Source organism: Periplaneta americana, chromosome 15 (genome assembly GCF_040183065.1).
Source record: "Periplaneta americana isolate PAMFEO1 chromosome 15, P.americana_PAMFEO1_priV1, whole genome shotgun sequence".
NCBI lineage: Eukaryota > Metazoa > Arthropoda > Insecta > Blattodea > Blattidae > Periplaneta > Periplaneta americana.
In genome coordinates, this window is record NC_091131.1 from 43,663,420 (window position 1) to 43,691,352 (window position 27,933).

The 27,933-nt window shown below is 35.1% G+C and overlaps 2 protein-coding genes across 4 annotated transcripts in view; one reads left to right on the forward strand and one right to left on the reverse strand.

The window, feature by feature from the left end:
- LOC138714828 (scoloptoxin SSD14-like) overlaps positions 1 to 19,664 on the forward strand; it is a 134,145-nt gene extending 114,481 nt beyond the window's left edge. Inside the window, exons 8-10 of one of the 2 annotated variants that reach the window (XM_069847002.1) lie at positions 717 to 951; positions 13,501 to 13,614; positions 18,801 to 19,664. In XM_069847002.1, the coding sequence (XP_069703103.1) occupies positions 717 to 951; positions 13,501 to 13,614; positions 18,801 to 18,971 (520 nt within the window). In that variant the 3' untranslated portion in view covers positions 18,972 to 19,664. The remainder of the gene's footprint in view (positions 1 to 716; positions 952 to 13,500; positions 13,615 to 18,800) is intronic. The other variant, XM_069847003.1, reaches the window with a different exon arrangement.
- Positions 19,665 to 20,460: 796 nt separating this feature from the next.
- The window catches only part of LOC138714831 (scoloptoxin SSD14-like), an 85,562-nt gene continuing 78,089 nt past the window's right edge, over positions 20,461 to 27,933 (reverse strand). For both annotated transcript variants that reach the window (XM_069847009.1, XM_069847008.1), the window contains exons 10-11: positions 26,893 to 27,018; positions 20,461 to 26,516 (exon numbers count right to left, since the gene is read on the reverse strand). In XM_069847009.1, coding sequence (XP_069703110.1) covers positions 26,358 to 26,516; positions 26,893 to 27,018 — 285 coding nt within the window. In that variant the 3' untranslated portion in view covers positions 20,461 to 26,357. The remainder of the gene's footprint in view (positions 26,517 to 26,892; positions 27,019 to 27,933) is intronic.

The window sequence follows — 27,933 nt, forward strand, 5'->3', positions numbered from 1 at the left end:
ACGGGAATTTATTTCATAAGTACTCGTAATAGTACTTTCTTTTGTGTACATTTTGTACGAGATCACCCCTTCTTCCAGTCCACCCTCATAACAGAGCGCAGCTAATATCTGCATTCCGCTCATGAGCTGTGAGCCGGCTCGGAGAGCGCAAACCTTGTGCAGACCTGGTCTAGATAGTATCGTTCGCAATTTTTGTTCTTTCGTTTCAGAACTACCACACGAGGAATCTATTTGCCACACCGTTAAACATTATCATGTCGTAGCTCCTATGATAATAAATCAAACGCACTGTAATTCAGCAAATAATTGAGCAGCAAATAACGTCCTCGTGTGCTTTCTGCGAACGCCAACGAAAGAGCCAAAATGGCGGACGATTATATTATTTATCCTGCCTTAGGAAATGCATGACATCTTCATCAGCGAATCACAAGACGCACACGTTTAAATGTAGCCGACCTACAACGTGATTGGCTGCCGGAAATTAGAGCGACGGGACTATTATTATCATGTATCTAGTCTGTTTATAATAATTAATTATTAAATTAAATCCATAGCAACGTCTGTCGTACTTAAGAATCCTTTCCTTTCCACGAGTCAATTTTCACATTACATACTTAAAAAATGTTCCCATCTCCTTGTAATTTGAAAACATCGATTTTATTTCAACATGGGATGCCTGGGTAGGAATATGTTTGACAGAATATTTGATTTTTCAGCTTCGGATCTGGGTTTATGTCCGATTCTACCGGAATCATTCTGAACAACGAGATGGACGACTTCAGCGTCCCCAGCAATGCGACGCATGGGCTGCAACCCAAAGCAAATTTCATTGCACCCGGGAAGCGACCTCTGTCGTCAATGACCCCCATCATCATCACCGATCAAGATGGAAATGTGCGCCTTGTTACAGGAGGCGCTGGAGGAATCAAGATCATAACATCCGTTGCTTACGTGAGTATTAGCACAGCCTAGTATATACAGTTGCGAAGCTCAATACTTAATAAATATGCATCCATAGGTAGTTGCTGACCACCAGGATCGCTACTATCGCCTCAGCACAGACCCTTTCCCAAGTAGACGATATGTTCGGGTTTTCTATTTCAGTGTATGGAGCTCAGTGAAATATTATATTATAACTTTATTCCGTATCATTGCTAAGGTTTATTTAGTGTAATGTGTCCATAAGTTTCGTTTACTTCTTATTGCATAATTTGTTGCAGAAATAATTACAAAACTGTGTTATTTTGATGTGAAGAGAATTTTACGTGTTAACATAATCTATTCGCATCAGCATTTTAAGTTTAGAATGGAAGCTATTTTGAGGTTGAATAAAAAAGAATTTATATTGTGATTTTAATTTAGCACATCTACCTTCCTTAATTGTAGATAGAAAATTTACCATACCACTCCTATGAGTGTACGATTGTGTTACTTCGTCTCTTAGGAAGTAGATAAATACAATAATTCAGTACGTGCTCAATTGTAGTATTAAAATACAGACAAATTGAATGTGAGGCGTATCATGCATGACATTATGCTTAATTATAATGCATAATTGCGAATATAGGAATATAAATAATAACCTATAATTTCCATATGACATAACATAGGCCTACATAATATGTAATACAGGTCTATATACATCACAAGCCAAACCCGGCACGAGCGATCCTGGCTTCAGGAACAAATTTTACTGCAAAACAGGTCTATATACATCATAAGCCAGACCCGGCACGAGCGATCCTGGCCTCAGGAACAAATTTTACTGCAAAACAGGTCTATTATATATCATAAGCCAGACCCGGCACGAGTGATCCTGGCCTCAGGAACAAATTTTACTGCAAAACAGGTCTATATACATCACAAACCAGACCCGGCACGAGCGATCCTGGCTTCAGGAACAAATTTTACTGCAAAACAGGTCTATATACATCATAAGCCAAACCCGGCATGAGCGATCCTGGCCTCAGGAACAGATTTTACTGCAAAACGGGTCTATATACATCACAAGCCAGACCCGGCATGAGCGATCCTGGCCTCAGGAACAGATTTTACTGCAAAACAGGTCTATATACATCACAAGCCAAACCCGGCACGAGCGATCCTGGCTTCAGGAACAAATTTTACTGCAAAACAGGTCTATATACATCACAAGCCAAACCCGGCACGAGCGATCCTGGCCTCAGGAACAAATTCTACTGCAAAACAGGTCTATATACATCACAAGCCAAACCCGGCACGAGCGATCCTGGCTTCAGGAACAAATTTTACTGCAAAACAGGTCTATATACATCACAAGCCAGACACTGCACGAGCGATCCTGGCCTCAGGAACAGATTTTACTGCAAAACAGGTCTATACACATCACAAGCCAGACCCTGGACGAGCGATCCTGGCCTCAGGAACAGATTTTACTGCAAAACAGTTCTATATACATTACAAGCCAGACCCGGCACGAGCGATCCTGGTCTCAGGAGCAAATTTTACTGCAAAACAGGTCTATATACATCACAAGCCAGACCCTGCACGAGCGATCCTGGCCTCAGGAACAGATTTTACTGCAAAACAGGTCTATATACATCACAAGCCAGACCCGGCACGAGCGATCTTGGCCTCAGGAACAGATTTTACTGCAAAACAGGTCTACATACATCACAAGCCAGACCCGGCACGAGCGATCCTGGCCTCAGGAACAAATTTTACTGCAAAACAGGTCTATATACATCACAAAGTTTTCAAATGCTTCTATAGCGATATATGCTTCATTCAAATAACTAATACATTATATAAAAACACAAAATTTGATTTCAGTTAAGCCAAGTGACTGAGGCCCGGCCTCACTTGCCTCAGTCAATCAGCCACCACTGCACACAAGAAAGAAAAGATAATATATTTTTTACTGTGTTAATATTATAAAAATACTTGGCTGATTGGCTTCGAGGTGGTGTCCTTCAAAGTCCGAAGCCTACAATGAAGAACACCACCTCGAAACTAGTCAGCCAGATATTTTACAACAGGTCAGCATGCTGAAATGACATTTTCTCTTTTTTTTATTGAGGAGTCATACCGCTGCGACTCGGTCCCCAGAGCCTCGTTTGTTAAAAACAGGTTGCACCACGGGAAGGTGAGGATGGGATTTGAGTAGGAGAGGTTATGGAATGCACTTCACTACTCCTTGCAACCCGTCAGTACGAATATAACGTATACAATATACAATCAATCAATTTAGGGCATTTCAAAACCTGAGAGGTTTTTAGCCTCACTCACGATATATCGCCATTCGTCTCTGTTCTCTGCATCTTCTTGTCGTCCTCCCACTGTAGAAAGATTATCATATACTTGGTCCTGCCAACGGAGACGAGGTGTACCAAGAGGTCTCGTACATCTTGGAGAATAGTCGAAAGCTTTTTGTAGAAGAGAATCTTCATCACGCCGTAGAACGTGTCCAAGCCAACGTAGTCTTCGACTTTTTATTAAGGCTATTATGTCCGGATCTTTATAAATATCCCTTAGTTCCCTGTTGTTCAAAATTCTCCATGTGTTACTTGCTTGAATGGGACCAAAACTCTTCCTCAAGATTTTGTTCTCAAAAGTAAAAAGGGATTTTGTTGTTTTTGTTGTTTTTTTTTTTTTTGTTAATATCGAAGTTTCACAGCAATATAGGAGAGTTGGTAGGATTATTGTTTTATGCTCGACCATGCCTTTTAATGCACCTCATTAAAGTACGCCTATTTATTAAAGTTCAGGTGTTCAGCCAATGAAAAATCACCTTTGTATCATTATAAAACCGCAAGTATCGATTATTCTCGGATATGCAATCGAAAGACAATTAGCGAAAAGTCACGGAGGCTGGAAATCCAATACTGTCGCAGAAGGTTATGTTCTGTTACTATAATAATTAGCGTTAATTGTAAATAATATTCAAATAAATTCAATTTTTCATCTCGTTTTTCAATTCTAAATCAATTTCCAGGTTATATCAAGCCTAATGTTCATCTTATTCTCTACGTTATATCAAGGTCAATGACATTCAGCCTCGGAAAAAATCAATACTTTCGCGTCTGCGCACATCTCACAATTCAGGTCAGTTCGCTACTCACTTACATAACCACAACATGACCTACTTTTGAATAATTTCAAGTTAGAAATATGGTCGAGCATAAAAAGTCATATGAAACTTGCCTATAATGGTATTAAGACGCTCGTATGAACATACTTGCGTCTTAATTACTACCATTATAGGCTCGTTCCATAATGTACTATTATAGCATCTTAATTTTGATAATCTAGAAAGGAGTTTGGAACTAAGCAATTCATGAAGGGAGTAGTAACACTTATTTGCCGTAACGAGTCTATGTTCAATTTCTCTCCCAAATAAGCCTGTTTCATTATTATTATACTTCCTAAGTATTTAAATTCAGTAACTTCTTGAAGTTCCCAATCATCAATTATAAGTGACCCTCTATTATTTGAGGTACGTGATATATTCATGTATTTAGTTTTATCTTAATTAATTTTTAACCCTGTTATTCTTGTTTCTTCTACTAAGAATCTAAAAAGTTTCCTCATATCATCTTCTGTTTGTTCTACAAGGACATATCATCAGCATATGCTAATAAATTAATTTTACTATTGCCCAATGAAATTCCAATATTTTCATTCCTAAGTTTCCGTAATGTCTTTTCTAAGACAAAATTTAAAAGTATGGGTAACAAACCATCTCCCTGTCTCACTCCAGATTGAACTTCAAAACTATCCGAAAGAACAGTCCCAACTTTAATTTTACATTTCGAATTACTCATACATTCCTTTATTAAATGTATTAATTTTTGTCGTATACCAAACTCTGTCAAAACTGACCATAAATATTTTTCTGCGAGATCGTGCGTATTTGCTTGGTTTCCGCACAAAACCAATCCGCGGAAAGTCTAAAATTCCACATTCAGTATTCCCAACCTAACACACATAACAATTTCCCTCTTCTTACCGCTTAAGTGACATATTGATTTTACTGCTTTAGGCTTTTAACATATTATTTTTAGAGACGTTCAATATAGTAATAATTATAAATTGGAAACTTACCACTGCAATTTCACCTAAATTGCACTGTTAATTATTGTTTTTAAATATTTGCAAAAATTAAGTAAACTCTACAACTTCACTAAAGTTACTGCATTCGTGATGCAAGTAACATTAAGGAAGCCGTGAAAAAATCAACAAGATTCCATAGACTGGGGGGAAAAAAAAGACAGACGTATATCACGGCCTGCTGGAGTATAGTAAACACAGAAAACATTTTAAAGCAACAATGTTGAAGATAGATATTTTTGTTTTGCAAATTTGCTGTCATTAAACAGAAACCAAGATGGAGATTTCATTGCAACTAATTAGAAATTCCTCTTTCAGGTATGTAATAAACGATCTTCGCACAAAATACTGTACGATACACGAGCGGTATGTTTTCTTTCAATTATCGGAAATTAAAAAAGCTCAACTACGTTTCGCTTTTTCAAACTTTTCCTCGAACATGAAAACTTCAACATACCGCTCTTGTAACGCATATTACTATCTCCTTACAGTGTATGTAATAATAATACACGTAACTTAAAAATCAAAATTAAATGGATTTATTTTACACCGATTCTGATGTCAGAAAAGACTTCAAAACACTCGACACTGTGAGTTCTACGAATACTGTTTGTGTCATATTTATCTCAATGTAACATTACTTGTACTGATTCCGTCTGTTCTTACATTAGTGACAAATCAGTATGGAAGAAAATGGAAACAAAACTCTATGCACACAAATCGGAACAAAAAAATGTCATTAACTAGACAAGAATGAGCAACTCAACTCCATGCACATATTATTAAGGCAGTCTACATCAATTGTGGTTGATTTTTATCATCCGTTTAACCTCCTCCTTTCTGGATCTTAAAAGTCAGTGCTCGTAGGGAAGGATAATTCTTCTGGATCACACACAGGGACCTCCTAAAGACAACACGAACACACATGGATGACTAAGAAGAGATACCGGTACCTCGTATCTGTAAATTTGCAGGAGAATAAAAAACTGTTTTAAAAATTAATTTTTTTCTAAATAGACAAACTTTTTGTGTTTACTTCTGCATTGCAAGATCTTCTACTGGGAAACAAAATGTTAACTGTCCAATTTTGTGAAAATAATAATCTACTTTATATAAATAGTAATAATGCCTTGGAATGCGTAAACAGATAGGTTTGGAAGTAAATCCCGAAAAGACAAATTGTATGATTATGTCTCGTGACCACAATATTGTACGAAATGGAAATATACAAATTGGAAATTTATCCTTGGAAGAGGTGGATAAATTCAAATCCTTGGAGCAACAGTAACAAAAATAAATGACACTCGCGACAAAATTAAACACAGAATAAATACGGGAATTGCCTGTTATTATTCGGTTGTGAAGCTTTTCTCATCCAGTCTGCTGTCAAAAAATTTGAAAGCCAGAATTTATTAAACAATTATATTACCGGTTGTTCTGTATGGTTGCGAAACTTGGACTCTCATTTTGAGAGGAACAGAGGTTTACGGGTGTATGAGAATAAGGTGCTTAGGAAAATATTTGTGGCTAAGAGGGATGAAGTTACAAGAATGGAAAATGTTACACAACGCAGAACTGCATGCATTGTATTCTTCACCTAACATAATTAGAAACATTAGATTCAGACGTTTGAAATGGGCAGGGATGTAGCACGTATGGGCGAATCCAGAAATGCATATAGAATGTTAATTGGGAGACCGGAGGGACAAACAGCTTTGGGAAGGCCGTGATGTAGATGGGAGAATAATATCAAAATGTGAGAGAGGTAGAATATGATGGTAGAGACTGGATTAATCTTGCACAGGATAGGGACCGATGACGGGGTTATGTGAGGGCGGCAATGAACTTCCGGGTTCCTTAAAAGCCGTAAGTAACATAGTCTAATTCTAAACCACACATCTAAGTGTGGTATTAATTTCCATTTGAATCCAATCCTCTGTAATGATATATTATTAATTATAATATTTCAAACTCCTTGACGTCATATTCATGTGTGAATCGTTTCGATTATCGATAATTATTGCATTGTTGCTTCGAAACTAGGCCTCATGGAATGAAGAAGCGATTATGAAGTAAAAACAAGAAGTCTCCGTCTTGTTAAATTTAAATGCGGGGAGTATAAGGACAGAAATGTAAAGAAACGTCAAAGTTTTATTTCAAATCCCAAACATCCTTACATTCTTAACCATACTCACAATAACAATCACGAACAGCATAAAGTTTCACGCAACTATAGGGATTCTATTAATCCTCTGTTACTTTTTTAACATCAATATAATAGTAGCTGTCGAATTCAATAGGCCGGCTTATCCATGTTTTATAGATTTAACAAAGGCTTTTTATAGAATTAAAATAAAAGATGTTATGGGAATACGAAAGAAAAAAGGAACCAAATATAACATTATAAAACTCATAAAAGATCTCAATGTTAATAACTACACAAGAATAAAGATAGATAACCACCTAACTGATAAGGTGCCTATAGCAACAGGAGTGAGACAGGGTGACAGCCTTAACCCTATTCTGTTCAATGTGATCATGGACGAAATAATAAAAGCAGAAACTAGGGCTACAGATTAGGGAATAAAGACATTAAAATAATATATTACGCTGATGATGTGATCCTTTTAGCAGGTATCGAAGATAATCTACAGAGATTGCTATATAAATTTCAAATAACAGCAGAAAGATTTAACATGGTGACATCGGAAAATAAAACAAAATCACAATCTCAAGGCAGCCGCTCAGATGTAAACTTGCAGTATATGATAAACCCATAGAACAAGTAATGAGTTTCAGTTACTTAGGAACAAAAATAACAAGCAATAAAAATTTGGAGGAAGAAGTAAGAGAACAGAATACTAAAGCAAACATAATATCAGGATATTTAAGAGATGTAATTTGGAAAAATAAATACACGAACATAGAAAGCAAGATCAGAATATATAAAACGTGTACAAGACCAGTATTAACATATGCAGAAACAAAAAAAAAAACTGCAAAAATGATAACAACAGAAATGAGGACATTACGAAGTATTGCTGGCGTTACGTTATATGACATACAGACGAACGATGTGGAGTGCAGGATGTGACAAAATGGATCAAGACTAGAAGAAAAGAATGGCGGGACCATGTATTAAGGATGATGGAAGACGACTCCCGAAAATCGCAATGAAAGAAAAGATGGACACCCCAAGACCTTTGGGACGACCCCCTAAACGGTGGAAGGAAAGTTGGACACCAACATCGGATTGAGACAGCAAAGTTGGAAAATACAGGATTTATCCTAAAACACGAGTAGGAAGAAGAGGAAGAAGAATATAATAGTAATTTATGTAACTTCGTGTGTAATCTTCTTGGTAATTATGACACGAGAGAATATTTAGCGCGTAAGCGCAAGCTAACTTTCACGAGTGTTTATAATGAAGATTAGGCCTATACACACGTGTTACACACAACGTTTTATGCTATTCTAGGATTAAAATAGTATGTAAAAAATATTATGCACTTACAAAATGTAATGTTACGACGTAGTAGACACGTAAGTACTGGATATGACATAATTATATTGCATGGTTGCTAAGTAACCGTTTCTAAGACAATGTTATTTTGTTGTTTTGAAGCTTTTTCTTGCAGGTACGTTGTATAAAACTGTGTTGTGAAGGCGGTGATGACATTATAGAATTACTGGTTGCTAGGTGACCCTTTCTGATACCAGTTCCAGAATTAGGCCAATAATTGCGTACGATTTATAGCGTCATAACAAGACTGTTTTAATGCTAGGATTGCATAAAATGCATTATCATTTGTAATCATGACTATGAATTTCCAACACATATTTCGACTCATCCGTTATCCCAAATGTTCACTGAACGAATGCTGTAATATAATTATTGAACGATTATGATATTATCTGCCTGATTGGTTTTATTTGTGCTCGAGACCGTATATCGAAACCAAATCTACATAAAGCTGTTTTATACAACTATTTGAAAAAATGCATAATTATTATAAAATATACAGGCCTATACTTGTGTGAAAAAAAAATTAACACCAGTGAATCGACTCAAGTGAAGAAACTTGAGTGCGTCGTTAAACGTCAAAAGAGTAAGAAGAAGTGATACAGTAGGCCTAAGTATTTATGAAGCGTTGGCAGACACACTAAATACACTGGTATTGTTTATTCTAATTTACACTGGCCATGTATTGTTGCTGCATATCCTACCTCTTTTAACTGGATGCCTTCAGTAGGCTGGCCATATCTGTCATGATGGTCATCGCAGAGCTTCTTCGTGTCAACGCAGTGAAGAACTGTGGGAGGAGTTGTCCATTGTCACTGTATAACACGTGAGAAATAACATCCAACGTCAGTAACTTTGCAATCTTCACGAGAACTACTGAACAGGCAATGCACATCACACGCACAAACACTGAATGGGATCTGTTTCCAACCGTCCAAGTGATCTCTCTGAATTTCTGACCCACTAACATCACCCTCACCCTGGGATGTGTCCTGCGTGGTAGGTACCAAACGAGGCTAGATATGAGGGGAACAGAGTGCATGACAACAGCACACGGTTCTGCTGCTATCCCTGTTACATAACTAGGGCTGCAAATTATACTGTATTTTAGGTTTTTCAGCAATTTGACGCATTGATTTTCTCATTCTACGATCATTAAAAACAATATACTTTGCATATTTCCACTCGGTAATGAGTTTTGGAATAATATTCTGGGGAAATTCCACAGATAGTAACAATATATTTCTATTACAAAAAAGAGTAATTAGAATAATAGTAGGTGCCAAATCTAGGTAATCGTGTAGGGCTATTTTAAAAAAACTACAAATAATGCCCCTGGCTTGTCAATATATCTTTTCATTAATAATCTTCCTCGTATGTAATCGTGAAAACTTTATAACTAATTCAACAGTTCATAGCATAAATACACGTCAAAAAATGACTTTCATACTCCATCAGCAAGTCTATCATGCTATCAAAAAGGAGTGCGTTATATGGCAGTAAAAATTTTTAATAGCCTCCCTATCGATATAAAAAATGAAACTCAAAACATAAAATTATTTATGGCCAAATTAAAGAAGTACCTAATTTCTCACGCCTTCTATTCTGTAAGTGAATTAATGACATTCAATAACACTTCATGAAATTGATACTAAGACTTTGTGTTGTACTGGTAGACTATATTGTAAATCTCTTCTGTATATATTTCATCTAGATTGTGACTATAAATTAAGATTTTATAATAGTATTAAGTTTTTTGACTTGTTCCATATTCTAGCTGTAAGCAATGTATGAATACCATGGAATGTTAATAAATACAATACAATACAATACAATACAATACAATACAATACAAAGCCATAATGTGATGCTATAAAAAGCAATTTCGAGATTTTCATGTTTTTAGCATTCCTTATACAGGGACAGCATTTTATTTTTACTAACATTTCTAATATTAGCATGGCTATACCTTTGGATCAACTATTAAGAACCAGAAACACCGTTTGCTACCCCCTTCCACGACTGGAGTTCCATGATACTGACGTAATATACAAACAAATCACTTCACTACGTATAGGAGGGAAGAAAAGTAGTTCATCCATTTACGTAAAGTAGGAAATATCACGATTTTGAGTTCGATAATTTTCATTAAGTTTTTGTTTAATCAAAATACAGTACTGTATTAACAATGAGTGTTTTTACTCACGAACTGAGCTTTCCATGCGGACGTATTCATTATGCAGTGTTTATTATACTGTCTACAACACATTAGCGTACAATATGAGAATGAAGTTAAATTGAAAAATAATCATAATATGGATATTTAAACACATTTTTGAAAATGGTGACCATTCATTTCGATACAGGCTTCAGTTCTACTGTGCATATTATCGCACTATAGACTATTGTACGTAATTCCAATTACCAGGTTCGTATTCCGTATTAGTAACTCATGTTGAAATAATTATGTAGCTACTCTATAACAGAGTGCCTTATGTACTGTAAATTCAATCTTCACTTCTGCCTGATCCGAAAAGATAAAATTACTGAGACATGCTATCTACTGTCCAAGTGGTTACGTCGCAGCGTCGTAGAAAGGGAGAAAATCACGTAACAGTTAATTACTTAACTAGGCCCTTTTATTTAAGTTATTTTAAACAATTGTATGGGTATAATATTACGTATATGTCCAATTCCTAACGGAAATTAATGTTCCCAGAAAAGAGCTAAGACAGCCCAGCCACTAGCATTTACAGAGAGGCGAATAGAAGCAGGTGGGGGAAACCGAGATGCGACGTAGACAAATGGAAAATGATGCAATATTGAAAGCTCTTTCGTCACTGGAAAACGCGAACATATTTTTGGAACGTACTGTTTTCTATGACCGTAAGGCTACTATGACTGTATATGCGGTCTTGGATCTGTGTTGAGGACGTTTGAATTTCATTAGTAGAAGGGGTGGGAGTGAAGTACATTAAAAAACTCAGGTACAATAAAAATTGAAGTAAAAATAAAATGATGTCCCTGTAGCAGTGATCAATCTTTTTTAATACTTATCCCTAGCGTATCCCCAAACAGCATTGCAATTATATAACAAATAACTAAAGATTATGATTGATACTGTATCCAAAATATAAGTTATTATTATTATTATTATTATTATTATAGTTACTGTAGTTATGATGCAGTCTTATAGTAGTAATGAATTATGTGAAATGTTACTGAAGCCATAACAAAGAGAGTTTGGAACTGAACTAGTTTCATCAGCTGCTTGTCTATGCGGATGACGTGAATATGTTAGGAGAAAATCCACAAACTAAGGGAAAACACGGGAATTTTACTTGAAGCAAGTTTGGAAGTAAATCCCGAAAAGACGAAGTGTGTGATTATGTCTCGTGACCAGAATACAATACGAAATGGAAATATAAAAACTGGACATTTATCCTTTGAAAAGGTGGAAAAATTCAAATACCTTGGAGTAAGAGTAACAAATATAAATGACACTCGAGAGGAAACTAAACGCAGAATAAATATGGGAAATGTCTTTTATTACTCGGTTGTGAAGCTTTTATCATCCAGTCTGCTGTCAAAAAATCTGAAAGTTAGAATTTATGTAACAGTTATATTACCTGTTGTTCTTTAGAGTTGTGAAACTTGGACTCTCACTTTGAGAGAGGAACAGAGATTAAGGGTATTTGAGATTAAGGTGTTTAGGAAAATATTTGTGGCTAAGAGGGATTAAGTTACAGGAGAATGAAGTTACACAACGCAGAACTGCACGCATTGTATTCTTCACCTGACATAATTAGGAACGGTAAATCCAGACGTTTGAGATGGGCAGGGCATGTAGCACGTATGGGCGAATCCAGAAATGCATATAGAGTGTTAGTTGGGAGGAAAAATGTATTTGAGGGAGGTGGGATATGATTGTAGACTGGATTAATCTTGCTCAGGATAGAGTCCGATGGCGAGCTTATGTGAGGGCGGCAATGAACCTCCGGATTCCTTAAAAGCCATTTGTAAGTAAGTAGGGTAAGTTACTGAAGCAAGGAGAAACAAGAGTTGATATTATAAAAGATAATATTCGAACTGCAATAATTAAAGGGGTGAGAATGATATATTAGTCCTAAGCCACACAAACAAAATTTCACAGGACAGCATGTTAAAAGTTTGGAGTCCTATGCTATTATGTGCGGTATCATAGTTTCTTCGGAATGTACTTACGTCATTTGTTGAGTAATTTTTATAATATTTTGATAGTTGCGTCCCCGTACTTATAAGAAATGAACTCGCACAAAAAGAAACATTTTCGTTAAAAATGTGACTCTGAACGTCTCATTCTCGCCTCGTCAGTCATAAACAAGTGTAATAAAATTAATAAATCTACAACTCAATAATAATAATAATAATAATAATAATAATAATAATAATAATAATAATAATAATTTCCATTTCGTACATATTGTGGTCACGAGACATAATCATACACTTTGTCTTTTCGGGGTTTACTTCCAAACCTATCCATTTACGCATTCCAAGGCATTATTACTATTTAGATTAAGTATATTATTATTATTATTATTATTATTATTATTATAACAATAATTCTTTATTTATACTGGCAGAGTTAAGGCCATAGGGCCTTCTCTTACACTCTACCAGGTCACAAAGTATACAAGCAGTTAAAATTTAATAAAAAGTTTAAAAGTAATTAATGACGTCACCATATCAATAGAAAGTGTGACCAGATTTCTCGTATGTCAAGTGGACAAACGTTTTATGTTAAGGATCTAAATAAAAGAGACTTTCACCTTATTATCTGTGTAACGAGAAAGTGAAAAGTGTATAGGTCTAAATACCGACTTTTACGTTACGATTGTTTCTTGCAGGTTATAATGAGGAACTTATGGCTCGGGGACACCGTGAAGCAAGCAATAGACGGCAAACGCATTCACCATCAGTTCAGCCCTAACGTTCTGCGGGTTGAGAATGGAATGCCAGAAGTAAGTGAATATACAGTACATGTGCTACTTTAGGCTATAGCCTATTCCAAATATTGTCAGGAGTATTTTTCATCATAAATTATTAGAGAGTTTTCGCATTCCACCCGTCCGTAATTCGTAGGGTTGCCAACTTTTTTTTGAGGTGGATACGGGAGCAGTGATATTCAATCTATGGTACGCGTACCCCAGGGGTACGATGGGTTATCTTAAGGGTGAACCGTGTAGATCAGGGGTTCTTAACCTTTTGAAGATTATGAGCACCACCCACACGTAATACTAAGGCCGTGTCTCAAAGCTCAAGTCTATACTACGTGCTAATAATTAGCAACTAGATGACTTGTAAACTACACACTAGAGAGCTTTGAACATGCATGCTGGAATCATGGCCTTCTTCATAGACTATTTTTCTGAAAGCCATGAAATTACGGTATAGCCAGCGAATAGGGATTATAAAGAATGGACACTGAGCGAATTTTCCTGTGTTTTGTTTCTCTGTGCGCCAGCATTTAGTTCTACTTTGAAGCGCTAGAGGTTAGTGTAATCGAGCATAGGCTAAGATAATAATTGAGAATAGAGTTGAGACACAGGATTCAAACATCGCCTACCATATTGCATAATCCAGTAACGCTTTGCTTCAAATAAATTCAAGTTAACAGCTTTTCCTTATTTCTCAGTGACGAACTAGTTGTAATAATAATTTTTTATATTTCGGATATAATAAATTATATTATAAAATAATATAATACATTATAAAATTATGTATCAAATTCGTTTAACATTTGTATATAATATAATATAGGTATACAGTTTTACTTCTCATAAGAGTTTTGTTTTTCCATTTTCAGTGCTATCAAATCATTACATATTTTAATTGTTGTTGGGGTCAACGTCTCAACTCTCATTATAAAGGAACTCTAGAGTCTAGACATTACAGTTAATGACGGATTTATTATTTTATTGATCCAATTTATTTTATTTGAGTACATAATGTACCTAGATGTATTAATTATGTGTTATATTTCCGCTGTGTCGACTGCTAGCTGGTGTGATGTCAGTGCCAACTCTAGGGAGAAAGCAGAATCTCACGCTCTAGCTGGCTTGAAGGTCATTGAAATCATTCCGGCTACATCAAAGGTACCGACGCGAAGTGTCCATTCTTTATAATCCCTATTCGCTGGTATAGCACTAATTAAGAAGGCAGTGAGTGTCCTAATGCAGTTTAATTACGAGTTATACGAGCTATCAGCTGTCACTTTTTTGTAAATTCGAATTCTTTGTTTATAAACAGTTCAAGAAACTTCATTCTCAGGTTTATGAACTGAATGGTAAGTTCCTAAGACACTAGAAAAGAAATGTAGAAAGATGTAGAATTTTAAAAGATGTTCAAAAGATAGCTATGAAAATTATGTTTGTCTATCAACAATCGAAATAAATGTGGAAAAGGTAAGGGCCTGAAATATTGCAATAAAAAAAATGCAACGCAGGTACCAACAATGTCAATGTTCCAAGTTAACGTGTTATTCTACATTGAACTCACATTTTATTTCCAAAGCATCATCAGATTTCATAACCCCAGATATCCATATTTGTTTAGTGAACAAGTCATCAATCAAGTAATCATTTTCGTTTACTAGCTACTACGAACTTGATTGCTATTCACTACGTAGCTTTGGATCATAACTTCTGATGTCACATCCGGCTATTTAGTCAACAATCTAGTTCACTTCAGCTGAAAATGTAGCTTCGAGACACGGCCTAAGTAAGCAAACACCATGAAATAGAGTATGTTTTGATTAGGCCTATATGGATAAATAAACTACATAAACAAACAAATGCAATTTTAAAACACTCATACAGGGTAATGATATCCTTGAACTTGAATGTTACTCAGAAATAATTTAGTGATATCCAAGAAGAGATCGCTTGTTGCTACACGTAAATAGTCCTGCAGATGTGAATTACTTATTCGTGATCGTGATTGAGGTATTTCATAAGCTAGAAAAGTTTTTTTTTTTTTTTTTTTTTTTTTTTTTTTTTTTTTTTTTTTTTTTTTTTGCATAGGTAAGTTGTCCCGAACATTTGAGAGAAACATTCCGCAGACCTTGGAGCGTGTTTGTATCTTCTGCTCCTCAAAGACTATATGCATTTTTTCCTTTTGAAACAAATATTTTTGCGCTAAAGAGGACTGGATATCTGCCTAGATCATATATGTAACAGATAGCTCGGCAGCACTTTGAAGAGAACAACCGCCAGGATCGCCACCCGTCCGCTGTAAACGAACACGAGATGGCAGTACAGTCGCTAATGCAATTCAAATGGGAATTATGAAGTGACTCCTTATGTAACAACTAGATGGCAGCATAGTAAACTTGACAAAAGTTGTTACCGTCAAAGCCTATAAGGCCGAGCTATCTGGGTATATAAAATGTTATGTTTTATTTAACGACGCTCGCAACTGCAGTGGTTATATCAGCGTCGCCGGATGTGCCGGAATTTTGTCCCGCAGGAGTTCTTTTACATGCCAGTAAATCTACTGACATGAGCCTGTCACATTTAAGCACACTTAAATGCCATCGACCTAGCCCGGGATCGAACCCGCAACCTTGGGCATAGAAGGCCAGCGCTATACCAACTTGCCAACCAGGTCGACTACTGGGTATATATGATCTAGGATATCTGTCAATTGAAGTTCCGCACAACAACCATATTATTCTCTTGAATAATCTTCATTTTTCAGATTAAGTCCACATTGAATTGCAAGGGGTTATATACCATGTATATAATGGATGAATAGGAACGCTATTTGTTCTACCTCGTGCAACAAAGTTTGAAAAAAAAGACACCAGGAGAACTTTTTTAACACCAAATGTCATTAGAAGAGCACTATGGTGCTCGCGAGCACCAGGTTGAGAACGCCTGGTGTAGATGCAGCCTAAGTGTAGAAGCCTTGAATAACGCGAAACTTGGATTCATCGGTCTGTTTCGGTTAAGTGCTTGACGAGTTCATTTATAATCCCTCTTATTCTTCATCTCGTGTTTTTGACAGTAATTTACTAGTTATAAAGTTATTTACAATTGTCTTCACTTACTGTAAAAGTTGTGATTATGTGAAGATACTGATTTTCTGGAATATGGCTTAAAATTCGGACTCATTACTGAATAGAATGTCTAGAAGAAGAAGAAGAAGAAGAAGAAGAAGAAGAAGAAGAGAAATATATAAAATGTGGACGACTTAACACTAACAGTAAAATAAGCGATGCAAAGAAATGAGTGCGACGAACAACATTACCGAACGTACAGTATAAACGTTATTATGAAAAACTGTTACTTTGGTACAGTGCGTTAATATACGTCGACAATACGTCGCTACTGATGTGAATATAGCGTTAACGATTTACGAATGGGCGGAGTGCGAAAACTCTCTAATACGATAGGCCTAAGAGCTGTCCGTAAAAATATGTACGGTATGTGTGTAAAATATACTATTTCTTCTCTGCCGCATTATTATTATTATTATTATTATTATTATTATTATTATTATTATTATTATTAACTGCAATGCGAACTTCTGTGTTCTTAATACATTGAAAAGATGACGTCGGATATGAAAGAGTATCCAATGGTTGAGCTGTTTGGATTTTTTTCAGTGCTAATTTTCAAAATTTCAATACGTTTCAAAGAGTGGATCTCTTTTCGTCGTCAGAAGAAAATCTACTGTGGGGATCATTATAAACAGCCAGACTGTATTGACTGATCATGAAAGAGTATGCCGAACTAAAAAATTACATTCATGCTGAATGACGTGGCATCATACAACCTAAAAGCCAGCCTAGTACATACAGTCACGAAGCTCAATACGTAGGGAATATGCATCCACAGATAGTTGCTAACCACTAGGATCGCTACTATCGCCTCATCACAGACAATGCAAAATAGTACCCGCACAATCTATTGTTTCTAGTACTTTCATCACCTCAAGCTTCGTGACTGTATGTACTAGACTGTGCCTAGAACAATCTAGCATTACAACTTCGTTGCCGATGAGTCATGTTCTTCTGTAGTGGGAGTTCAATCGAATACTGTATTCCAGTAATGCATGGTTAGCAGAAGAAAGGCTTAAGTGACTACTGACTGACATTGAATGCCCTCAGAGTCAAATGAAGTTGTTCTATTCCACATTCGTAGCTAATCGAAGCAGTAACATAGAGTAAGAGATATTGTTTTAAAACAACTAAGGTTGTTATATGGGTGAAAGTGAAACGAGCGTTGAGCGACTTCCGCCGATTTTAGCAAGACTTCTGACTTCTGTTGCATTCAAATAATTATAAAATACGATAATTTGGTCCAGGGAGCATCCGTTTTTGGTGCAAAGATAATTCGTTTGCCGTGTTTCTTAATTGAAATTAACCTACGTGGGTCGGTGTCTATTCCAAAATCGGCGGTAGTCGCTCAACGCTCGTTTAACCGCTGATGTCATTCTCAATTCTTCCAAAAAATTTAAGAACTATGTCAAAAAATAATAAATTAAGTCTAAGTATAAAATTAAAAACTATAACAATAGTATCAGTACATGGTTAATACAACAAAGAAATAAGGGACCGTATTTTGTAAGATCAGTTAAAATACCTCCCCCCCCCCCAAGCCTAAGAATATTGTTTAACGCGCTATTAATTTCCTCAATGGCCCAAACGTTTCCTAACTTCTGGCTCCAAGAATAAAATTATCACCACACTCATTGAATAATATCTGCAAGATTCGAATAATTTATAACCAAAATCTATTTTACTTTTTAAGTCCTTAACCCCTTTAAAAATATGAATGAGGAAAATATACGTTTGGAATCCCAACTATCACAAATGTTGAAAAGGATTTTAAAATTAAAAAAATATTCCAGACACATGTATTTAGTAAGATTCAGTAACAAAATAATCTCCCATCAGTATAATAAAATGGTGAACTGTTGGATAAACAACAGAATTATTCAATGTGGTTATGTTAAACGGAGTAAAAATTGCCCTGAAATAACTGTTCATGGTATAATTGCTGGTAGTTGACTAACACAACTGTCAACTTAGGTAATAATATTTGATTTAAGACGAGTGAAATTAGTCTTACCGGAGAGACGTACGAAATAATTGACTTCTATCCACCTGCAATCACCTGATGAACTTGTAATTTTCTTTCAGCAATACATAGAAGGACTAAAGGAGAGACTACACATGTTGGAAGAAGTACAAGGTCTTTGGTCATCTCATGTTAATGCTATAGAAAGAAGATCAGATGGCGTGCTTGTAGCAAATTCCGATTTTAGGAAAGGCGGAACAGTTGATGGATTTGACCACTATCATCACGATTAAAGATGCGACACAATATTAGTGTGCAACTAAAAATTTCCGTTCTTAAGTAACTGTTTAAGATATCATGAGTGATTATTTTAAACAATGTAAAAATAGTCTTTAAATGTGTATTTTTTTATTAAAATCTTGTAAAAGAACTTATTCTCTTGTCAATATAGCCTACAGCTATATGCATGTACCTTAAAAATAAAGTGTGTTAAAAAAATCTGTCACGTCAATATTATTTATAGTAGGGCCACGTCATTTGAAATCCACACACGTAAGAAAATAGTTGAAAGAAAAGGAGATCAAGATTTGATGTAACATGATTTAAAATATATAAAGCGGTGATGCAGTTGGAAAACTGTACAACGATAAGAACAAAAATGTTATTTTAATTTCCCCGCATGCTTACTGCTGCTGCCATCTATGAACCATTTCCTTTCAACTTTCCTCCGGTCTCGATTGCTCAGTTCAAAGGCTCGTGGAAGTTAACTTGCTCTACTGGATTACCTAATTTCACTAGCAATAATTTGATTGCTTCATTCTCAAATTCAAGATTTATAAAATATAAACAAATTGCGATGTTAACTGATGCAACGCTTTGGAGACTTGATCCACTATGGCTCAGAACATCGTGAACAAATAATTAGCCAAAAATGACTGGTGTCACCTACTGGTGAATGCTTGGAATTAAGACTTAATTCATTACTGCTCGGAAAAGATCCAACTTCAGATAATCAGAAAATGAAAAACTCAATTTATGAAAACTTTTGACTTAATACACTTCATATATTGAATTGGTGCATAAGTTCATAGCGTAAGTAAATACTTAGTTGCTATGGAAACATAGACAGCAGATGAATGGAAATACAGAAAACGCTACGAACTTATGCACCAATTTTAATGTTACGAAAATGAAAAATGTTTGTATCAAACACCACCTTAGCAGTAAATCAAATGTGCTGAAAACAGCAAAATAGTATTTGCCCCTCCAGACAAATGGCGCAACAGGGCCTTAACACATGTTACTCTTCATTTATATCGATGATGGTAAAGGTAACTACTGCTTCAAAAGATTTCCAAATAATAATAATAATAATAATAATAATAATAATAATAATAATAATAATAATAATAATAATAATAATAAAGTCTCAAAATAAAAACAGTGTCGTCATCTTCACCCAATCATCTTTTTCATCGTTGCAGTAATTAACATTGCTGTAATAATAATAATAATAATAATAATAATAATAATAATAATTCAACTCCACCAACATCCCACTTTAATTCAATTAACACAAAGAAAAAAATATTCACGAAACTTGTTTTCTCGTAACGCTAGTGTTAGTATTGTCCAAGTTCCACTTGGGAGAACAGAGAACTACGGAGGCAAGAACACAGAGTCAAAGAAATAATTCTACTCACCTTACCTTAGGATCTATTTGAGAGTCACAATTTTTAACTAATGCTTTATACCCTCCAGAATGCAGATTTATAACACAAATTATGAAGAAAAAAACTCAAAATATTTATTTTCCATTTATAAAACAGATACTGGTTCATTACATATAGAAATTCTACTATTAAGACTTTCTACACCATGCTCATGAAAAATATATAGTAAGCAGTTTCTGAGAAACAAAATTACAGTCTTAAATATAATTTCTATAGGAAATGATATGAAAGCTGATGAAAATGACTACCTTCTGTATTTTTACTTGAGTCCACCGAGTTAGCTCTGTAGTATACCTTATTTTATTTCAAGGAGTGCAGTTCGGTGGCTCCTTTGAACACCGAACTGCACTCCTTGAAATAAAATAAGGTATAGCCGCTCTGCCTCCAGACTAGCCGGCCCTGGTTTGGTTCCCGGTGTAGTCAGAAATTTTCGTGTAAAATTTCTACCTTGGAACTAGGAGAGATGGCGTTGCACAACTTCTAATCACTAAATTGTGCACCAATATGCCAGGGTTAAATCCTAAATCTTTTCGCAGTGCATATGAAGATAAGGCATATGTCACTGTTGATAGTGATTCGTCTGTCGGATGGGGACATTAAGCCTGGCGGCTCCCTTGGTGCTATTCGACAGAAGTAGGCTATGTGCCAGCACCAGGTTTCTCCTTCTCCCTTCCTTGTCCTCACTCATTCCCTACACTCCACTTACACATATAATCACCCTAGTACACGACATAACTCTTCACAGTTACACATCATGCATACCATGGCCCGCCAAAGTGGTGTGCAACTTGAAAATGGGTCGCAGTCCTGCCATCCATCAGTAGTATGTGGAACCCGAATCACACAAGTGAAGTGGTCTCTCTCTCTCTCTCTCTCTCTCTTTCTCACTTGTTAGATTATGGAGTAGATTTTCGAGGTTTGAAATTGATGCTGAAATCTTTATTATTATTATTATTATTATTGTTATTATTATTATTATTATCATCATCATTATTATTATTTAATCAGTATTGGATGATGAAAGTTTCATGCTGTCGTAACACTAAATTAACTGTCAAGCTATTTATGAATAAAGTTTCAACAATGAGTTAATGGATAAATTTTTATGTAAACATTCATTTTTGGACCATCTTTGTACACGATTAATTGTTCGAAATATTTATAGCTAATTTATATATATTTTACAAATATCGCAAATGCACAAATTAAATGCAAAAATATACTATGACTTACTACCGCCATATCTTCACTCTGAGTTCCCTTGAAGTAAGTGAATTTAGTTTTGTCAATGTTACTGCTCGCTCTATAATGGTTTGTTACTTGAATTTAATTATGTAAGAAAACTGAAAGCTATTTAATTACTACAAAAAATCATCGTAGATTACTATGCAAGTTTCTTCTTCATCATTATCATCATAGTTGTCATAGTCACTAGCATCTTCATCATCGTTTTGATTTGTCTATTCATGTGTGCCAGAATAAAGGGAAATATTTATCATAAGCCAGTTACATGCGAGGAACCAAAGAAGAAAACTGAACCTGGTTCTTACCGAAGCAAATCAAACCCCACCTGAAATTGGCACAAACGGGTAATTATTCGAGTAAGGGACAGTAAAACCAAGTAGGCCATGTATTATACAAAAACGTTCTAAAACTATCATATTCATCAAAAGAAATTCCTATATTGAAATTTCACACATACTGTAATTGAGGGCTTTGCCGGAAGAAAGCCAGATAGACCTATACGCCCTTCTTCAGGAAAACGGTTTAAAATGTAGTGAATAATTATAGTAGCGAAATTTTGTTTTGATTGTACTGTACATACCTCCAGGACAGGGCTGCGTGCGTGTATAACATTTTATTCAGGTGCGTTTTAAAATCTTAGATTGCATGTATCTCAATTCGCCATATTGACGCATACGCCCTTTTTCCGGCAAACCCCTCAATTACAAAAATAATATTCCACGAAAAGTAGAAATAAGTGATTAGGAACAACTAAAATCTGTGCACAATTTTAAGGATAGGTTAACAGTCACACATTTTAGTCGCTGAGCAAATATTTCACAATGAGATGAGCAATGCTGCCAAAGATCAATCATAAAATTTCGTTGGAAATCAGTATTACAATATTATTTCTGTAGACAGCAAATTTATGAACAACTTTTCCAATATAACAATATTACAACAAAGTATACTCTGTTCATATAATACTCAAAACAATTCCTTACAGCATATACATACAATCCATTACGAAAATAAAGTTTACATTTCTGTGTAAGAGTAACAGGTAATAATAAAAAAAAACAAACAAAAATAATCCAAGGCATGACAACCCATGAAGGACTATGACCGACCAGCTGACTGTCAAGCAGAGGTGGACGATCATGCAACCAGAATGGAGATATCATTTGGTTAGCACGATGATCCCCCAGCCATTATAGCTGGCTTTTGTAACCGGATTTTGCTACCTATTGTAGCTCCCCAAGTGCTGGATGGGCACCAATCCCATACACTGGCTAAATGTAATAATAAAAAGAGAAATAAAGTGTTCGATATATGTGCAGATGATTTTCTTAAAAGAACCTCTCCTCACATATATTCGAAGTCTTTTTCAGCTCTGAAGAGGCAACATCTTTTCATATAGTTACAGATCTCCTAGCAGAAACTGAGAAGTTTTTAATACATATTCACAAAGTAATCATACAGGAATGTGTTTCTTCAATAGGCAAATCAAAATAAAATACTTTATTTCGAACAACCAACCTTCCAACAAATGTTTTGTTTCGAATAGAAATTGAAGATGATATGCAAACCCACACAAGTTTATGTTCTGATGCTAGATGGATTACTAGCATCATCGCATTCATCTCGCTGGAGACTATCTTGTAAGACAGGACACATATATCAGATCTGGAATATTGTTTCACAGTCAGTGATATTCAGATCACAAATCAATTAAAGAATAGGATTAGATTTCAAAACTATATCTCAAAACTTTAGTCCGTGAATTTGTATAGTACTGTTTTGCATGTCATCACTTCAAATGTCTTCAAATTATTTATATTATTTAAAAATAATAACTATACTAATATAATATTTCCTAGTTTTACTTTTTGGAGTATGTACATTAACCTGTAATACATATGAGATCATAATATTCTTAATTACAACAATAACGTGTGATAATTCATAAAAAAACAAAGTTAAAATATCTATAAACTTTTGTTCTCACTAGCCATAAAGAAGTGTGAAATTAATATACAGTGAAACCTGCCTTTGCGGTCACTTTATTTAAACGGCCACCTGGCCAAAAGGCCAATTTTCTCTGGAACCAATTGGATTTTCCATAAGTTCAATACAAATTCTCTCTTTATTTAGCGGCCACCTCATGCGCCGGCCAGCGGCCGGGGTCTATTTGGATTGGAACCTGACTATAACGGTCACTGTCCAACAAAAAATCTTTTCACGGATACTGTCTGACCTATTTTTTCGACGGTTAGAGGACAGAAGCAATAGCTAAGTGTACAACAGTACACCCTCTATATCTTAGGGTTAGTTGGTTACTGTTTTATGACTCTTTTGTCACTTTCCACTCAGACCCTGCACAGCTATAAATTCTTACTCGTTTTCTAAGGATTGAAACACGGACTTTTTCTATCGAAAATGTCACAGTATGTTTTAGGTAGTTAACCATTCGATTTTTTTTTCTCCTCTTTCTATCTTTCTCTATATGGACCAGCTTTTACGAATTTTTCTTCTTTTCATTCACTTGATTCAGAGGAACTGTGAAGTTAGTTTGAGAGAGAAATCATGTTTAACAATAAATTTAGAATGGTGTTAAGTTTAGAGCTGAGACGAAAAATGATTGAAGAAAGTGAGAAGGAAACATCTGCGAGAAAAATTGCACAAATATTAAAATGTGGAAGGACATAAATAAGCGGTATAATTAAGAATAAAGATGAAATATTAAAAGAATGAGAGGAAGACAGAATCTGTGTTTAGTGTTGTGAATGAGATCGTTTACGAATGGTTCAAGTGTGGGAGGGCGAAGAAATTGCCTGTAAGTGGGCTTATGATTCAAGAGAAAGATCTTGAAATTGCGAAAGAACTCAATGTAAGAAATTTTGTTGCTAGTAATGGGTGGTTACAGTGCTTTAGAAAACGGCATAACATTGCATTTCGTTCTGTGTCTGGTGAAGGAGGTGACATTGCAACCAATGTTATTAAAGAATGAAAAATATAGACTGCCTTCACTTCTTGCGGAATATGAACTCAGAGACATTTACAATGTTGACGAAACAGGTTTATTTTCAGGGCCCTCCATAACAAAACTTAAGTTTTAAGAAAAAAGAGTGTAAAGGGAGGAAGTTGGCAAAAGACAGAATAACCCTGCTCATTTGTTTTAATGCTGCAGGAGAAAAAGAACCACTCTTAATGATAGGGAAATCATTGAAACCGAGATTTTTGAAAAATGTTGACATGGGCTTATTGGAGGTGAAGTGGACTGCCAACAATAAAGCTTGGATGACATCATCATTGTTTGAGAATTAACTATACGATTTCAATTCCAAGATTAAACGACAAAATCGCAATGTGACCTTGAAATTGGCGTTTCTTCCCCCAAATACATCACACCTCCAGCCCCTTGATCAAGGTATTATCCAGTCATTTAAACTGAGGTACCGCTAGCTAGTTTTGAAAAGGATAATTGCAAAAATGGAAGAGGTTGACATTAATATGCATGAATTTTTGTATGCGCACAGTCCTAAAAATTCAGTGAAATTCAGTATTTTCATGCTGATTCATAAAAGAACCGCAACCTTAATCAAGTGGCCAACTGATAAAACGGCCATTTTACAAGGTAACTTCACATGGCTGCTTTAGACAGGTTTCACTGTAGTATATACAGCACGGTACATATGTACATATACTCATCTCTCATTTATCTGAGGAAATGCGGTTAAATAACTCTCACGGTTAACTCGAGAACTTTGTAAAATGAGCTGTTTAGCCTATAACACTTAATTCTTACAAATAAAACATGGTCTAGGACTATTTTAAAATTGTCCCTCTCACACATGCATGCACAAACTTACCACGCACAACATTTACCTTGTTTCATGCAGACAAACACAAATATAGGAACCTTTCAGACTTTCTCTAACAAAGTTTTGCTCAGCCTTTCATCACTTGAATTATTCACGGTTTTTCAACATTCCTTTTGCGAAATTAAAATGGAAGCACGAACAGAAACAATTTCAAGCTTTTCTATAATTTTCTAATTAATGCTGAAATGACAACAAAATACATTTCCTTTTTTCTTTCTTGGCCATGTGAGTACAGACACAAAAAACTAAAACACACGCAAACAAGTGACTAACATAACAGAAACTATGATGTTGCACCTGCTTTCATCGAAACATTGTTGGCAATGCTTTTTATTTTATGGTTGTCCCAGTTGTCATAATGTAAATAACTCATTTCTAGACAATCGAGAGTTTTTGGTACTTATGCGTGTACTGGATAGTGAATCAGGAAACTCATTCTAGGGATTTCAATGTTCAGATTTACATATTGGAACACTAGCGCCCCTAATTTTTTTATTGCAAAAGTCTGCCAAAGTGAGTGGAGAAAATAATTGTACATCCATCCATTAAATTGGAAATTATTGTTGTTGCTTTAGGAATGTTGAAAACTTATATTTTCGTGAAGATCACAATATCTTTTTTTAATTTGTATAACGAGTAGTTCATGTAGTGAAAAAATAATGTACTAATTCCATAACGAAGGGCATTCGTAATGCATAAAATTGTACAATATAGCTTGATATTGAAAACAATGAAAGCAGGCAAATAATCTCCCTACTGAGGTTTTCAAAAAGGTGATTTACACCGTAATTAGAGTAATTCAAAGAATTACATAAATTATCAATAAATCTACGAGTGGTTAAGGCCATGTATAAAATGTTTCAGCTTTTCCTCCACGTCGAAAGTCGAACATTGCTTCCAGTCCTCCTTTTACCTTCAGAATTCCTGTAACTGTTGCATTTACGTATGTCTCTTCCAAAGTTTTGTGACCAATTGCTTGCAGACCTTCTATGATATCCTACAAGAATACAGAGAACTTAGTTATGTTGTTTACGCTGATATTCCAAATACGGTTTTATTATTATACTAAATAGAAAAACAGAATGATAACCTAATCATCAATTGAAGCGTCGGCTGGAACAACGTTGTAAGTTACAAAATTTTCATTTGGCGTGTTTCCGTGTAATAATGTTGTATGTCGTGTTACTTTGCTATACTCCTTGGCTTGCAACTGTCCATCAATGCAGTAGTGAAATTTGTCCACTCAAAAGTTTGCTACCCTCATAAGGACAACGTTGTAGGCGTACACATTTTTGCAGCTCCTGTAAATTTTACCAAATGTAACTTATAACGTTGTTCCAGCCGACGCTTCAATTTTGGAGTTAAACACTAACCTTTGGAAAATTATTTTCATATTCAAGTGTCATATCAGAGGCGTTATGAAACAGCTGGTGATGTAACCTCGGTGCTGCAATAGCTTCATGTAGAGTCATATTAAACCATAAAACATTCATTGCCACCTGTAAACATAATTATACATAATATAATTTCGTAAATAAAGCTTTTCAAACAGATGTTCTTGAGCTAGCAATGAAACTACTAGTATTAGTCATGCAGCCTACTTATATAACCTAGCTTTCTTGATACAAATTCAAAATTTATAATGTAGATATTCTGTCATTTTACATTTAGAGGTATTGCTAGATAGCAATTTTCTTTCACTAAATGTTTCCAAGACTACTTTGATTTCATTTGCCTTAACTGCCAATGATTTACAAGCAATTAAAATCTTTGGTAAATTAAATGTAATATTGATTGATCAATTAATGGTGATTGAAAATGTCCTACATTGAAGGAATCCACTCAAGCAAAGTACAGTACCGGTACTGGTACTCAGGAATTACTGATATTATTGATCTGCTTTTAAGGTGGAATAAACATGGTTCTTATTTATATAACAGGCTTTGTAAGACAATTTATAAGTTTGTCATTCTTAGCCCTTACAAATATTCTGCTATTAGTTCATAGTAGTTTGGTTTAATCTGTCATCCAATATGGTAGCCTACAATCGGATGGGGAGGAACATTATTGAAAGAACTATGATCCAGAATGATTTATTTACTTATTTACTTGCTTGCTTGCTTACTTATTTATTTATTTATTTATTTATTTATTTATAAGTTGGTGAATAGAATTGCAAGTAATTAAGCACGTGCCAGTTAAGTTATGAAAAAGGAAAAGACAAAAAGAATGGTGGATGAGAAGACAGAAAAATAGAAGGTTCTAAGTAAGTAGACAGACAGACAAATGAGACATAAAAAAGAAGGAAAGAAATTATGAATTATATAGAAACGAGATATATAAAGAAGTAACGGCTTAATGAAAAATAAATAATGCGAAAGAAAGAAAGAAAAAAAGAAACGAACAAACAAATG